The 17,134-nt window shown below is 42.5% G+C and overlaps 1 protein-coding gene across 7 annotated transcripts in view; it reads right to left on the bottom strand.

The window, feature by feature from the left end:
- Positions 1 to 17,134, bottom strand: part of PTPRT (protein tyrosine phosphatase receptor type T) — a 484,991-nt gene that overhangs the window by 272,328 nt on the left and 195,529 nt on the right. For all 7 annotated transcript variants that reach the window (XM_066561514.1, XM_066561518.1, XM_066561519.1 and 4 more), the window contains exon 6: positions 16,304 to 16,478. In XM_066561514.1, coding sequence (XP_066417611.1) covers positions 16,304 to 16,478 — 175 coding nt within the window. The remainder of the gene's footprint in view (positions 1 to 16,303; positions 16,479 to 17,134) is intronic.

Genomic DNA, 17,134 nt, shown 5'->3' with positions numbered 1-17,134 from the left:
CCCCAAGGATATAAACACAGTATCTCACATATCCAACAACAAGCTGAACTTCTTTTTGCTCTTGGTTTGTGACACAACTGCCTGGAACATTGGTTTGGTTAATAGACACAAATGGTTAGAGAAAGCACATGGTAGGGACTCTAACCTAATGAAGAAATAAATTTAAAAATATACATGTTTTACCTTCAATATTAACGTTAAATTCTAATATGCTGCACAGTGTGCTGTACACCCTGAGAGCTGCAATGATGGGTGATAGGTGCTGGGATTTCACAAAAACCATTCCAGAGCCTGCCAGAAACTGGGGAGGATTGAAACTACCAATCATTATTCCTGAAAAAAGGAAAAGGAGAAGGATGGGAGAGAGAGCAGCAATATTTTGAAATAAACTGCCTTTCCTCTTCTGCTTTCCACAAACACACATCTAAAGCCACAGGTATCAATAGTGCAGCCTCCATGCAAGGACTCACACTGCTGGAATTGCAAATAAACCTCCACCACTGTGGAATAACCCTATCAATGCAAGTGTCTTACTGGCCAATTATTAGTCATTTCCTCCATTCCCTTCCACCAGAATTACCTACTGTATTTTCTCCTGTTCAGATTGAAAACAGGATAAATACATGCTGCAAGAACCAGAGGGCCATTTGTCTGATCTTACTGACAGAAGTTTGATTGATGCAAGGAAAATTATCACCTCACCTGCAGCAAAACATTTTGATGTGGGCAGAGGTGTCTGTGAGTGGATAACGTTATAGCTGTCACTGCAATTGCTGCCCTGGAGAGCAGCTAATGAGAAAGGCAAGGAACAGGTGCCTATAAAAATCTCAGAGCTGACACAAATACCTACAATGGATTTGCCCAAGACAGAATCTTTGCTTTTTTTTACAGCTTTTCAAGCAGGCAGTAGAGTGCATACCACTGAGTGCAGTAAATACAGGAGGCTGCTAATTTACTGTACACAGCCACTCAAAATAGCTTTCATTAGAACACCTCCCCAGCTGCACAGTATGAACTTCAGGAGGCTGTTTCTCCATGATCTCACGTGGTATTCAGGTCATGCTTTGTGTTAGAAAGTTTATTTTCCTGTGGTTCCTGGCAGCATCATTGTGAAAGCCACGCTCAGCTAAGCAGCAAGTCCATTGCTGATTATCATTTATATCATTTATTTTTTCCTGCTCACACCTCAGATAAATCTGATCCATCTGTGCCACTCATTCCTGCTTTTGAAGCAGAAATGTAACTATCTCCTAAACCTCTACCACATCCCCCAACCCAAAAATGCCAGGAGTAAAATGCAGGTTCCCAAAGTAAGCTCAGCTGCCACAAAGATGGCTCTGAGGTTCTTTAGGCTTTAGAGAGTTAAGCAAATCCTATGAGCACACAGTGTAAAAATATTCTGGGGTGTTTTTCATGTGCTTAGAGGTCACAGAACTCTGTGGTTTACATATGTCTATTCATATGCCAGCTGGGATGGTGAGCACTAAGTTGTGTTTTCCAAGTAAATACATCTGTTCAGCTCTTCCCCCTCCCAGTTTCACTCTATCTGATTATCTTCTAGCTGGAGCAAGCAGGGAAGCTCTGTCTCAAGCACTGGGAGGCACAGAAAAAGCCCTCACATTTAAGGTCAGGTTGTGGGTTCACTTACCCCAAACGATCAAGGCAAACTTGACAGGAAAGAAAAAAAATCAACTCACAGCTAAGGCTGGCAACCTATTGAGATGTATGCAACAAAAGTAAAAATTAAATGATAAAAACAGAGCCTTTGCTAAGCATAAGTAAGTTCTGGATGTAAAAAACCCAACCAAACCAAACAAAAACCCAAGATATTAACCAGAAGGGATCACTCTGGCTAGGAGCCTGTGGTAATCACATATCCTCTGAACAGAGAGACACAGCTCTCCCAGGATTTTCCTGGGAAGCTGTGAGAAAGCTCAGAGAAAGAATTAAAACAATTATTATCTCAATCTCTACGCTTGGCAGACAATCTCTGTTTGTCACAGATGTTTACAAGAAGGAGTTGTCCCCTTCTTGACCAATAGGTGAGAGAAGATTCCTAAATGTTGGGGAAGATGGAACAGGAAAGCCTTATCAATATGATTGTCTGGCAAAAGATTTTGAGAATATAGAAACTATAAGTGAGATTGAAATGAAAGCAGCTTTGAGATCCCTCAGTTACTAACAACTGGAAAACAATGGTGTGGCCAGCTGAAGGTGATCCCCTTTTGATGGAACAACACCCTCTGCTTGCAGACAGGCCCAAGGCTCAGAGCAGACTCCACTGGCTGGGCAGAAGGGGCCCAAAGAGGAGTTTTTAGGGTTTAAAATGTAACACAGGATGGTGATGTAGTGATTCTTATAGGCTGTATGGAAATGCTGTAGGATTTGTATCTTGTACTAGATTGGTTGGGGAGAATTAGAATATTCAACACAGAAGAAGATTTAGAGTATTGTAACAAGAACCTCGCTCTCTTACACTTTTACTCTTTTGCTCTCTCTCATCCTCTTCACCACTCTCTTGCCTTCTTTCTCTTTCCCACTCTCTTTACTTCTCTCAGTCCTGCTCTGAGCTGTGTTTGGCAGCTCCCAGCAGGGCCCTGCCCCCAGGCCCTTTGCAATAAACCCAAGTTCCCAGCCCTGGCTGCAGAGATCTCTCGTGTCCGTCTGTCCTAACTGTCCTAGCCCCGATGCTTCTACACCTAAAGGCCAATCAGGTCTTAGGTACACCATTGTTTCTATAAGAACTGTGAATTTCTAACAATAAAGTGCCTTTTCATGCCTTCTGACGATGGAGTCTCTGTATCACCTTTGGCTGTCCCCTTCAGTGATAATTGCTGACACCTTTGGTGACAGGAGTCCTCCCTCTCCCTGCTCACATAAAAAACCCAGGGATGAAGCAAACGTCAGGATCTGGTCCAAAAATCCCCCACACCTCCCATAAAAAGTCAGCAATAGTAGCAGAACCAGCTCTGGTAATCTACTGTCCCAGATACAGCAGGCAGACACACCAGAAGTGCCTGCTAATAGTTGAGGTGAATCTTTCTTTACCACTCAATACTTCTCTTTTTATTTCAGGCTTTTATGATACAGAGAGTTTCACAATACCCTGCAGACCACAACACTCCTTCCAGCTCTCCCTCTCCTGGGCTGTATCTCTGTTTATTTCCAGTTTAAACTCAGCCTTGAAACATACTTCTTGATTTAGGCTGTTCCCTCAGAGAGACTCCACAGTATTACAGCAAAAGATCAGTTCTTTCTTTTTTCACATAATGCACTTTGAGGCAGTAATAAATGCTAGAAATTCCAATATGCTGCACAGTGTGCTGTTCACCCTGAGAGCTGCAATGATGGGTGATAGGTGCTGGGATTTCACAAAAACCATTCCAGAGCCTGCCAGAAATTGGGGAGGATTGAAACTACCATTCATTATTCCTGAAAAAAAGGAAAGGAAAAGGGTGGGGGAGACAGCACCAAACAAAATCTGAGACTCATTTACTCCAAAAGATGTGTATAATGGCCAAAGTAGCAGCTCAGCTCACTGCTGGTGACAGACTCGTGGCCAGATCTCAAAATACTTTCTGTGCTTTATTCCTGTCAGAGTTAAAAGACATAAATACAGAGAGCAACAGAAGGAATTCTGCAAAAATTTTTACTAAAATCCCACTGCAAATCTGGGAGTTCCACCTCCTGGATGAATTCCTGAACTCCACAGCACTTGCTGTGAGAAGAAAGGTGACAGGGCTGGAGCTCAGAGCTCTCAGAACAGCAAGGTCACACAAATATCCCTTCATTCATCCTTCACTTTTGCTGGACAGTTTGTTGATAAAACAGCACAGGATTCCAAAGGCACTCATGTACAGACCCACAGGAGGTGGAGCAGGAGTCCCCATATTCACTCAAAATACCCAAAATTTAACATGCCAGGGAACACATTTTGGTGCTGTGGAACAAGTTCAGCCCTCATGGTGGGCAGGGTTAGAAATGTGGTGCAGGAGCACACACAAAAATCCTGCATGTCCCAGCTGTGAAAACTTTTCTGTGGCACAGAAATCCTTTCTGGGGTGGGTTTAGGGGGTTTCTTTCTGAGTCTGACACCAAAAGGGTGTTAGATTAAAAATAATGTTACATTTAACCACACCTGAACTGAAAACTAGTGACTTCCATCAAGTCCATTAGTTATTTGTGCGGTTTCCAGGATACTTTCTCAATAATTCATGTATTATTTGTTTCTGTTTGATGCAGAAATTCAGCATGTAGGCAATGATCTCCTGCCACATGAAACACTGCTTATGAAACAAGTGCTTTTCCCTGACCATGCAGGACATGTTTATAGTGCCTTTCCCTGGCTCTGCTGAAGAGGTTTGTGTTAGAACTAGGAGAAGAAATATTAATAAAATATATATGCTTAAAGGTTTCCCCATTCCACAGCAAGAAAGAGAACAAAGCTGGTAAGGAAACATATTCATTGTGGAAACAAAAGCAAATATTTCACAAAAATACCTGAGAGTCCAGATTGATATATTTTCCCCAGAACTGACAGAAGTTCTTCAACAGAACAAGGGACCTTGTGAAGACACTTAAGACACATAAATTAACCAAACAAAGCCAAGATTGTGATCAATACAGGTTCACATTCAATACTCCAAGATTGATTATATTTAGAAGAAAGGCTTAAGATCCATTAGCTGCAAAAACTGGAAACATCCCACTCAAATAAGGTATAGATGCTACACAGGGAAGATAATTAAGTATTTAAAGAGCTTATCTAAGGCTGGTGAGATTTTCTATAATTTAAAACCTTTCAATCACAATCTTTTTTGAAGACTCTACTGCTTTATTTATACAGCAGTGCTCATGATGCAAGAATGACTTGTGAATTCTGTGGCCTGCATTTTACAAAATGTCGAATGAGATTAAACATTTTTTTCTTCCTGTCATGACAGCTGTAATTGAAGTGAGATATATGAAAAATAATAAAACTTCCTTATGAGTGTAGAGCTGCTACACCTGAGGCTGAGCTACACAGACAATTCTCATTCTCATCCTCTCTGTTGAAAGTAAATCCTGGAAGGGAGAATAGTCTGGTCCCTATTGAAACTATCACAGCTCTAATGAAGGCTATTAAAATTCCCTTTTTGCTCAGGAAACACCAATAATCCCACTCTAAAGACTATAACAGTACTGTGATTCCATAAAGATGGGCTATAAAGACATTATGGTGAATTTGAGGATAATTCAATACCAGAATGATTTTCCTTAGTCTCCTTGACTAAATGCAGTGTCAACTAATGCTGAATCAAATCCCACTGGACAGGCTTTGAGAGGACCATGCATGTAGGGAAAAAGTTCTATCCTCGGGACAAAAAATGTATTTTTCCTAATTATTCAATTTTAAATTCTGTAAGAGAAATTAATGAAACAGTCATAAGAAATCCTGGTGGTTATATATATATATATATAATTTGATATAAAATGCTTGTTTATGACAAGAGTTCAATTCTCAAGAGCAGATGGGTTTGTGACGACAACAATGAGCATAAAACATTCCATGAGCAGAGTGATTGCTGCATGCTCTGAATGGCCTCCCAAAATGCAAATAAATCAATGTACCAAAACTCTGGGCCATCCTCCCAGACACAAGTGAAAACAAATTATCTACAAGGCTCCTCAAGTAGAGCACAGGTAAAGTAAAAGAAGGTGGGAGAAGACAATGTCAGAGCAAGCACAGAAGTGTTTATATTTAGAGTTTCAACCTCAGAATCATAGGAAATACTGATAAATCACTATTTGATGAGCAATCTGGGTCAGAAGACTCAGTAATAGCCCATTGCTGATCAAAAGGCAATAGGATATGGTCAGCAGTGGTCACAAGGGTCAGTCAAAATTCATAAGCAGCAGTAGCAGCAAAAGAAAGTTTTGTGCAACATGAAGGAAAGAAAAGAGAAAATTGTAGAAGCAAGTAATCCAAACCTCTTCCATTTTAATTTGTGTCTGTACCCTGCTGAGGGAACAAACAGTTTGTAAGTTGTAGTCTGTCATGTAAGTCAGTAGTAGCTGCAGGGTAATAAATAGGACAGTAAAGCATATGCAAAGTCTGATTTATGGGATCCAAACAGAGAGAGCCCCAAGTCTTGCAGCTATTTGCATCTTCCTCACATGCAAACAAGCACTGATGGAAAGTTTCCTGCTGAGAAAGAGAGAGAGAGAGAGGCAAGAGATGCACTGGAGAGAAACCTGTTAAGGAAAAAAAAAGAAAGGAGAAAGAGGGCTGGAATAATTTCTTTAGACAGGGGTTTTGTGTATCTTGGCACCAGAGCAGAGCACAATCACAAAAATCACAGAAGGGTTTGGGTTGGAAGGGACCTTAAAATTCACCTCATTCCAACCCCCTGCCATGGCAGGGACACCTTCCACCATCCCAGGGTGCTCCAAGCCCCATCCAACCTGGCCTTGGGCACTGCCAGGGATGCAGGGGCAGCCACAGCTGCTCTGGGCACCCTGTGCCAGGGCCTCAGCACATTCTGAGTAAAGAATTTCATCCCAGCATCTAATCTAAATCTCTTCTCCTGTAGTTTAAAACCATTCCTGCTCACCTTGCAGGTGTAATAGTGCAGCTGTTCAACAGGCAGTGTGGATTTTGGGAGCTAGGAGACATCATATTATGGGTTTTCCTTCTCAGATTCCTAGGCCAATTAATAAAAGAGTTGCAGGGCTTTCTGTAACCATCACCCTGTTGCTCAGCAAGTTTCTGGTCTTGGATCTAAAGCACCTTTAAAAGTCACAAAAAAGCTGGACAGGGGTGATGGGGAGGGTGCGACCTGAAGCAGTCTCCCAGTACCAGAGGAAGAATTTACAATGGCAGAAAATCAGCACATCAGAGCAAAGCTGGAAAGCAGTGCAAAAGGTTTGGGGGGTGGTTCTGTGAGAAGAGTATTCCATCAGCTTGCAGCTAGAATGGATGCTGGGAAATGATTTGCTTTGAAAAATGAAGCCATCTTCAGCTGGGTAGAGATGGAAAAGGAGGGCTGCAGCATCTCCACTCCAAGCTGCAGTTCTGGCTGTTTCCTGGTCTCACAAACCTCAGTGAACTTCCAAGTGACCATTCTTTCCTCAAAACTTCAACAAGCTCTTCAATCTCTTCATGCAGACAGGACAAATGCAAGCATCACCATCAGCTGCTCCCTGGAGTTCAGTTCCACTGGCTCAGAGAGCAAAGCAGCTCAGCTCCAGCATTCAGAGCTAAATGCTATGCAAACATTAAAAATCCCATCCACCTGAATTCCTGACACAAACTCCTGCAATGGTCTCAGCACCACTCACAGACTCCAAAAGCCTTCTGCCAGCTCCCAGACTGGAAGCTAAGAAGTTTCTGGAGGTGCCTTAATGCCAGTATCCTTAGCCCCATCATCAGTCAAGTCTTTACAGAGCTCCCATCATTTGTTTCCTCATGAACTTTGAACCTTTTTTACTTCAGGATTAGAGGCTCAGCTTGTAAATGCCAACCTCTAAACCAGCAGAGGAGTTTAACCTCGCAGAGTCTGTAGTGATGTGTTGGAAGGAGGGAGAAGAGTGTGGGTGGCACCAGACCTGCAATCTCTGATGGCTGAACACCCTCAAGAAGGGATTGTTTAAGGAAGGGTCAAACTCACCACAATCCAAAGTGCTCCAAGCTGTACAAAACAGAAGAAATCCAAGTTCAGTAAGTCAGGGCAATGTAAAGAAACAACAAATAATTTTAACTGTTTTATATCTTGCCTTGCAGTTTGTTTAAAATCAAGGAAAATAAACTCTGGGCCCATGTTTCACACATCCTAAGAAACCCAACTGTGCACTGTGCAGACTCACAGGTTGCTGCCAGCAAAAAATGAAAGCTCAAATCAAAGCAAAGACAGCTGGGAATTCATCAGCACCTGGCTCAGGGCAGAAGTTGTCCCTTTCTCCTTAGTTCAGTGTCCTGCAGCAAATGCAGGATTTTGCACAAAGCCTGTTAGCTGCAGGAATTACTGCATGGCTGAAAGAGATCAGTACCTGAGCTTCTTCAGCATCTGGTGCTGCAAAATTTTTTAAAGTTCCAGTAACCACATTGGCTTTAGGTATTTGCATTCTACAGAAAAGTTTTCCCTTTTCTTTGGAAATTATTGGTTTCTCCCACACACATGGGATCTACAGGTTGCAAATACACTCTTTTTTTTGCAGGTTTATTATTAAAGATTCTCATACTAACAATCATCTGTTCTTACTAAGAAATCTGGTGCATCATAGCTTGCATTTCACATCAAGTAAAAAATTACTTTTTTAGTGGGGTTTTTTGGTTGTTTTTTTGTTTCTTTGTTTGTATCTTTGTTTTGGGGTTTTTTTTTGTTGTTGTTGTTTGCTTTTTTTCTGCAAAAGAAATAGATTTTGGTGCAAAAGGGATATCCCTGCCCTGCTCAGCTAACAGCTCGTGCTCAACAATTACACCCCATAAGTGCCCAAATCTGCCTGAACCAGCCCAGAACCTTCACCAACATCCACAAATGGTGACACTTCAAGGGAGTTTTCTTGAATGGAAAGCAGTTAACAGCAGTGTAGCCACAGGGTGGATGTATTAGGAACAGCTTTAGATCCTTTTTTCAGGAGAAGTCCATTAATAACTTCCCTACAATTAAGCAGGCAAAGGAAGGATGAGCAGAGGAGAGTTAACAATGAATGTGACTCATCTTTCATGCTAGGTCTTTAAGTTCAGTCCTAAGCAAAAAAAAGTGTAATTTTGTATTTTACAAAATTACGTGAGGATCATTAACAATCAATTTGCATGAAAATCTCTACTTTAAAAAGGAACAAAGAATGAAAAGCTGCCAGGTTTGTTTGATAATGGACATATCTGATGGCCATTCACTGCAAGGACACTTCCAGGCAGCAAAGGCACAGCTGTGTTCTTGGTATTTTATGTTCTTTTCTGAGCATCAACAGTCCTGAGTTAATTTCTATGCCGTTGCCTTAAACCTCCTTAATAATTCTAACTAGAAACTAAAAGGTTTGCATGTATATCATGTATTTAGTGGTGTGGTAGGAGAGGTATTATAATTTCCCAGGCTGTTACAAACAAGGTCGAGTTGAAACCCTGAGTACTCCCTGCTCATCTTACAGAGGAACACAAAAAAAAGGCTGCTGAAGAGAGAAACAAAAAAAGTTGGGGAAAATATAGATTGAATTGAGAATACATTATTAGTTTATGAACTTGTCTTGTACCCCTTGTGGCTTTGTATTTTTCCTGAATATGTTTGTTTACATCCTGTTGATTAATATAAACAAGAGAAACCAGGAAACATATTCTGGACCATTACTGCAGGGCTGTGTGGCACTGGATGCCATGTTGACAACTGGATCCCTTCTATAAACTGCACATTTATCACTTTTCAAGGAAATGGCTTCATTTCCCAGCTCTGTTTTGGAAGTTAAACGTAAGGAGAGGGAAATATTTCCTTTTGGGAGGACTCCTGTTTCATACTACTGAAAATCTACAATACAACAGCTTTGTCTTCCATCTCCTTCGCTGGCTTCACAGATATGAAGTTGGATGGAAAGAAGAGAAATTGGAGTGCTTGTAATCTCTTTGCCTCCTCCTTCCCTAGCACACACCCACCCCATGATTAAAACTGAGTTAAAGCAACAGCTACTGAAAGGCACTGAATTAAACAGAGCAGTGACAAGTTCAGGTAATTACCAGCCAACACCAACAAAGGGATTGTTACATCCCCTACACCACCATGACTGCAAAGAAATAAAGGAATAAATGGCTTTTTCATACACTCTATTAATGACAGAGCCACTGTCCCTCATTCAGATATTTCACAGGCAGCACGAACCTCACAAACAGCCTGGGTGCACCTCCCAGTCTGGGTGTAGTGATCAGAGCTGCATCATGTCCTGGTTTAGGGCAAATTTGGGAGAAAGCCTCCAAAGGGACCCCTCCAGAAAGCAAACCCACACAGCCCCTGCCCACAACCAGTTTGGGAAGGATTCCTTGGAGAGAAGTGGAAAGAACCTGTTTCTTTACCAGGCACAGCACCCCCAGCACACAAAATGAACAATACCGGGTGACACCACTCTGTCACTGCTCTGACAAAGGTGACAAATTCAGAAAGTCTCTCTGGGGGTGGTTGCTCTGTTCTCAGTCCCTCTGGCTGCTGCCCAGAGTAGGCCCCGGTAGGCCCCAAAGTGGCCCAGTCCAGAGCAGGCTCGAGGGGTTCCAAGAAAGGGAAAGGAGAAACAGTCCAGGGAAATTCGGGCTGCTCAGCTAAACTAACTAATGAGCAGAAGCAAAAGCAAGAGCAAAGCAAAAAGCCAAGCAAAAAGCAAAAGCAGCACCATGCACTGCCCTGTCTGTGTGTCCCACCAGCCGTGGGGGAGCGGCTGATAAGAAACCCAAACAAAACTCTCGCTCTTCAGAGCCAGTGTTGAAGGCACAGAACATGATATCCAGCATGAACAGAACACACAGATGGGGATACAAACATCCTAATGTCACCCCAGGACAAGCAGTAGGTGTTTTAGCAGATCTGTACTCAGCTTCTCACAGCACAGCACTGTGAACACTGACTGCTCTTGTATAAACTGGGAGAAGACAGGCAAAGAGAGAGCAGGCAGCCCAAGGGAACCCTCATTATCAGTGTTATCAGTGTCCTGACACTGCTGGGAGCACCAGCCAGGAACTGACTCCTGCTCACAAGCTGAGAGCTTTGAGGGCCTTGATTAATGGGCAGAACTCAGGCAGATGAATTCAAAGGTGGCCAGAAACTTTTGTGATCTGGATGAACCTGATAAATTCAGATAGGAATCTTCACACTTGCCAGCTGCTTATTAATGCACATGGAAAAAATTGGTTTTTTGACAGTAAAATCTAAACCAGATGTGCCTCAGCTGAGCTTGTCTCCCAAACAGTTCTAAGGGACAGAAGGATGTGGTCTTCCAGCCACCCTGATGACAAAAGAGGACAGTTCCAATACAGAACCTGCTTTTCATATCCACACCCCATCTCCTGGGTGAAGTATGGGGACTTGAGTATCACCAGCAGAGGTTATTTTACCCCATGATGGCAAGAGGGCAATATTTTACCCCATGTGTCCATTTTAATGAGCACATTTGGCATTAATATCTCAGGGTACAGAACTATCTGTGTGTACCCAGGCATGAAAATATTAAAAAAAAAAATTAAACCAATACAGAAAATATTTAAAGGGTCTTTTTCACATTCATCACTTATCTCCATATAGGAAGTGAAAAACTTTGGAACTGGTGAGTCTCCCCTATGATTACATGGAACTCTCTTTACATACCAGGAACACATTCCAGAGTGTGTTACACACAAATGAATCCCACACTTCCATGCCTACACTGAACTTTGTGTTTGCAAGGAAATCAGTGGAGAGCCTGATGTGACATTTGTAGAACAGCTCCAGCCCAAGATCAGCCTCCGCTGAAGAACAAAGATGTTTTGATTTCTTATGATTTTAAAGCTCCAGAAAATTCTTTCTCCTAGTAGGATTTCCTGCTGTTGAATATTTAACTGAAACTATTTTGGAGTCAGCTCCAGTAATAAATACTGAGACAGCAAAATACCTGTAGAGCTTTTCCTTGATGAGTCTGTCTTAGAACTGTAAATCTGAAAATTTCAAAGTGTATTTCATGCTGGAGAAGCTTCCATATATGGATTTATTTAAATAGGTAATTATTTATCATGTTTTTCACACCTGAGTATCTCCACTTCAACAATTTGACAGGTTTTTTTGATTCAGTTCATTGTTTAGTGCTTCTGTCTCTGTTGTTTTCCTTTGTTTTGTGGTTTGGGGTTAGTTTTATTTTGTAAATTCTGGTGTCTCCTTTTAGGAAGAGACTCAATCACTGGAGCAGATTTCAGTGTGTACCTGGTGAGTTAATAAACAGATGGTGGAATTACAGTGATGAGCAGAAGAGACCAGAGAGAGAATGATAAACAACTGTGACAAGGAGCCCACCTCTCCCTCTGGTGTCACTCAAGGCATCAGCTCCTCCTGTGACTGATAAAAGCCTGATAAAAGCAAAAGTGAGCTGTCCCAAACACCACAGTGATGACAGAAAGCCTCTCAGGTGAGAGACAAGTTATTTTTCCAGCCAAACACTTTGAAAATCCACTAAGACAAAATTGAAGAGAGCTAGAACATCCCCTTGGAGGTCTGTGGAGAGGCTGGGCTGAGGCTCAAGTGGCTCCTCCTGCCCCTGTAGCAGCAGAACAGACCCTACAGAAATGCCAGGAGCCTTAAAATGATGTTAAGGTAGCAACAGGCAGCAGGAAACTAATTTTGAGAGGCTTCTGGAGAGTGAAAACCTCAGAAAAACTGGCTCATAAAATAGATGTACATAGATGCTGTAATATTCCCTCTTTATCAGCTCTGCTCAGATTCCTATCATATATTGAGTGACTAATTTGGGCATCCAGAGTACCTGAATGGGATCAAGGAATAAAAAAGCAACAGCAAACAGTCCTCCATACACCCCACAGAGTTTAAAATGTTATCCACATCCTTACCTAATGTGACAAGTGTCCTGGAAGGACACCAGCATTAATACAGACCTTAAATGATAAGATTCTAGCCAATTTCCACAGTATTTTAAGCAGTCTTTATACAAGCAAGGCTCACATTTTGCTCAGAATACGAGGAACTGCCACGCAGCTTTTACTTAAAAGAAAATTACAGGCAGGAAATGTTCCATTCAGGTGTGAGCAGTGTAGTGAGACACAGAATCTCTGGGGTTTTTTTTAAACTGCCCTGTACAAAATTGTATTAAATTACTATATGTGCACCAGTGAGAGAGGAGAAATGGAGAAGAGCTATTTCCACTGGAGCACCAAAGGATGGCAAGGGGGGCAGGTGGAAATGATAGGTTTTTCTGGCCTGCCTATTATGATTGGAGAGTGCAAAGAGAAGAATAAATGTATTGTCATTTATTCAAGCCAGAAGACAGAGAAGCATTAGCACATCCAGCAAATAGCTGCCTAGAGAACAGCATTTTCACAGGATTACAAATGTATCTCCTGCCACTAAACATACTGGAATAATTTGGAACTAATACTGTTATATTCTTTTGTATAAAAGTGACAGTAATTTCTTTTCAATAATACATTGCTCTTAGTGAAGGTGCCCACAGACAATCAAGGTGGTGTGTTTCCGTTCATTGATCATTCCATTTGCTGAAACAGGTATTTACTGCCCAATTTGGGGTTTAGGAGTATGCACATTTCAAAGTAAAACTTCTCTTTTGATATCTACCAAACTTTTTCATTCAATACTGAGAAATGTAAAGTACTTTCTGTTCTAAATACTCCAATAAAACTTCTTATGCATAGGGAAGCAAACAGATCTTTCCATTAAAATCTTCAATTAAAACACAATTTTAAATCTTAATCTTTGTTGAAGAAACACCCTGTGATTCTATGTTCCTCTGATCAAGAGAAAGCACGTGAGAAACAGAGATTTAGCTTGGATTTAGCAGGTTTAGGAGCAGGACTATCAATTGAGCAAAACCTCAATTACAGGCTAATTGAATGTATGCTCAAGTACATTATTACAATTCAATAATCATCTCTTCAGAATTAAACAATTCCAATTTGCTTTCATTTCCGCCTGTGCACATGCATTACAAATTTGCTATTCTTCACACTAAAATTAGTCAGGCTGGTTGGAAGCCCAGTGTGTCACAGGGTGGCACCAAACTGACCTCAAATGAGCCACTTAACCTCACCTGCTTCCTAATCAGGGATGAGGAGCAGGATGGGACCTTCCCACAACAATTTGACCCTGTTCAAGTTCCTTCCAGGTGGGTGCATTGCTGAGCAACCCAGTAATGAAGCCATCAGCATCTTTCCTGCTGGACATCCAGCCATTCACGGTTTTAATTTATTCTTCTATTTTTTTTCCTAAAACAACAAACATGAAGTTCTCAAGCTGTACCAAGGGAAATATAGGTTGGATATTAGGAAAATGTTTTTCACTGAAAGGGTGATAAAGTTCTGGCATGGCTGCCCAGGGAGGTGGTGGAGTCCCCATCCCTGGGTGTGTTTAACAAAGCCTGGATGTGGCACTGGGTGCCAGGGTTTAGTTGAGGGGTTTGGTTGAGGGGCTGGGTTGGACTTGATGATCCTGAAGGTCTCTTCCAACCTGGTCATTCTGTGAATTCAGGCACCTAACTGAGCCTGGAATGCTCTGACTGCTGCTTGCCCTGGAAGGCTGCCTTCCTTCTATTTAGCTGTGCTACAATCCTAGGTGTGCCACTCCTGGCAGCTCAATCCCCTTTTAATCTTGAATTAATTCCTCCAGATTTGAGCAAGATACAAGATCACTGGGTAGGAATGAAAAGCACTTGGCATCCAGCACAAGCATTCTCCTCGTGATCTGTGTGGTCCAAACATCTGCACCACACAACATTCCAAGGCATAACAAAGATATCTGATCACCAAAGGACAGATCAGCTGGCAGAAAGCAGCACAGTGGACAACCTGATCTCATTTCTACAGCTGCTCTCTGTTTACATACCCTCCATTTAGATTAGTAAATTACATCCTGTGAACAGACCCAGACCTCAAATTGCTCTCACCCCAAACACAGAGCACCTCAGGAACAACTCAGCCACCTTCTGAACTCACCGCCAAAGAGTCAGTGAGCACCCCAGTGGTGCAGATCAAGGTAGGTTTAAAAAAGAAATAAATAAAAACCCAGCATAGGGGATAGCACTTCACCACCTGCCTCAGGAAGGTGAGATTAAGACACCCCTTGCATGTGTCAGGCTCTTGAATCATGGTAATTAACATGGCTAAAATCCAAACACCCTTCAAGAACTACTGATGCTTCCACTCTGGACTTCAGGGTGTCAGCAGAATCAATCCCAGCATTTACTGCCAGCAGCCCTGAACAGTCTCTGCTGACACGCAATGCTCCACCACAAGATTTTTTCTGTCTGATAAAATACTGGGAAGGAAAGCAGCTTGTGAAGCTGACTGACAGCCAAACTATTCAGCTGACTACAGTAAAAGCCTCCATAGCCACCAGATTCTACTACAAAATGTTCCAAAGAAGGCTGTGTCCAAAGCTTAAATTCAAATACCCGAGATACCGACTTAAACTACATCACTTTCAGCCTTTTTCCTTATTTTAATACAAACAAAAGAAGGTCCAACAGAATGCCAGTTTTTATAGACAGTTATCTTGTGGTATTTTCTGGGTTCTCCAGATGGAGGAGGAATTGAGAATCTGACTCTGTGTTCTTAGAAGGCTAATATTATATTATATTATATTATATTATATTATATTATATTATATTATATTATATTATATTATATTATATTATATTATATTATATTATATTATATTATATTATATTATATTATATTATATTATATTATATTATATTATGCTATGCTAAAACTATACTAAAGAATAGAGAAAGGATACTTACAAAAGGCTTAAGATACTAAAGAAAAACTGGTACAGCAGTGCCAGGTGCAGCAGCTCTCCATTGCAGCCTGCATCTCCAGAGTCCCCTTCCCACCTGTGCCAGGGCTTGCTGGGTGTCTCCCATGGTGCTGTCACATTGCCATGGGCTCCAGCATGCCCAGCAAAGCAACATGAGGCCACTCCAGTTTGCTTGACATGTGCAAGCCCTCCTGGCGTGTTCCCACTGGCAGGGCTTGGAGGGCTGTCAGATTTGTGGGATGGCTGGGACCACCCACCATGGGGAGTGGAGATGGAATTGCTTGTCCAGAGTAAATTCACACAGAAAGAGCCCCAGCGTAAAGCTCAAGGTTGATTAATGAGTGACATGAAGCTTGAACAATTATCATATAAATACTGGTGGAAATCATAGGGAGGGTGTGGACTCCCCTGGAGTCAGTACAGGATGGGCTGGTAAAATGGGAAGGTGCTTTTGGGGCTAAGGAACATTAGTGGAGGTGCAAAAGCCATGGGGATGTCCTGCAGGTCCAGGCAGGGCTGGCTGAGCCCTGGAGACACAGAGGTCTAAGGAACACAGCTGGCTGTGATTGGTCATTAAGTTAAAACAATTCCCATTAAACTAATAAAACAATAACCAGTTGCTAAACAATGTCCAAACCACATTCCAAAGCAGCAAAACACAGGAGAAGCAAATCAGATAATTATTGTTTTCATTTTTCTTTGCCCTTTCTCAGCTTCCCAGGAGAAGAAATCCTGGGCAAAGAGATTTTTCAGAAAATATGACAGTGACAGGGAGGAAACATTCCTTGTGCATGAACACGGTTTGCTGCTCCTACCTTTGACGATGAGCTCGGCGTAGTTGGAGACGCCGGAGCCGCCGTCGGAGCGGATGACGCAGCGGTACTTGCTGATGCTGCGCTGCGACGTGTCGGCCACGCTGACCGTGGCTGAGAAACGCCTGTGGTTGACCACTCGAGTGACCATCAGGGCTGTGTCCCTCCCGTTCCACTGCTGCAGAGGCAGAGAGAAATGATGCCATCATGGAGACAGGTAGGTGAGGTGTTGATGTGTCTGTGTGTGAGTCGCTCATTGGGGCGATTAACGTGGTCAGAGCTCTGTGTTCGTGCTGCTGGGAGAGGTTTTGGACAAGCACGGCTTTTCAAGGAAAGAATTCAGCCATTCCCTCAGAAAATCCACAGGGCTGTGTGAGCTGGGTCCTAAATAAAAGGGTGCTGAGGCCCTGGCATAGGGCACCCACAGAAGCTGTGGCTGTCCCTGGATACTTGGAAGTGTCCAAGCCAGGTGGGATGGGGCTTGGAGCACCCTGGGATAGTTGAAGGTCCCTGCCCAAAACTGGATGAGCTTTAAGGTCCCTTTCAAACCCAAAACTGTGATTCTATGATATATTTAAGTTTGCATTTCTATTTAATATTTGAGATATATCTGGGCTTTTGGTGTGTTCTAAGGATACAGAGGGTAAGAGGGTAAAGTGTCTGGAAGGGAACCCATATGAGGGGCAGGACACTGAGGATGCTTGGCTTGGTCAGAGTAGGAACTCTGTGACCAGGGACAGGACCCAGGGCATGGCTGGAGCTGTGCCAGGGAGGCTCAGGCTGATACCAGGGAAAGGCTCTTCCCCAGAGGGTGCTGGCACTGCCCAGGCTGCC

This window comes from Molothrus aeneus, chromosome 17 (genome assembly GCF_037042795.1).
Source record: "Molothrus aeneus isolate 106 chromosome 17, BPBGC_Maene_1.0, whole genome shotgun sequence".
NCBI classification, from domain to species: Eukaryota; Metazoa; Chordata; class Aves; order Passeriformes; family Icteridae; genus Molothrus; species Molothrus aeneus.
Note: the sequence above shows the minus strand (reverse complement) of the source record. Positions and strands in the feature narration are given on the sequence as shown.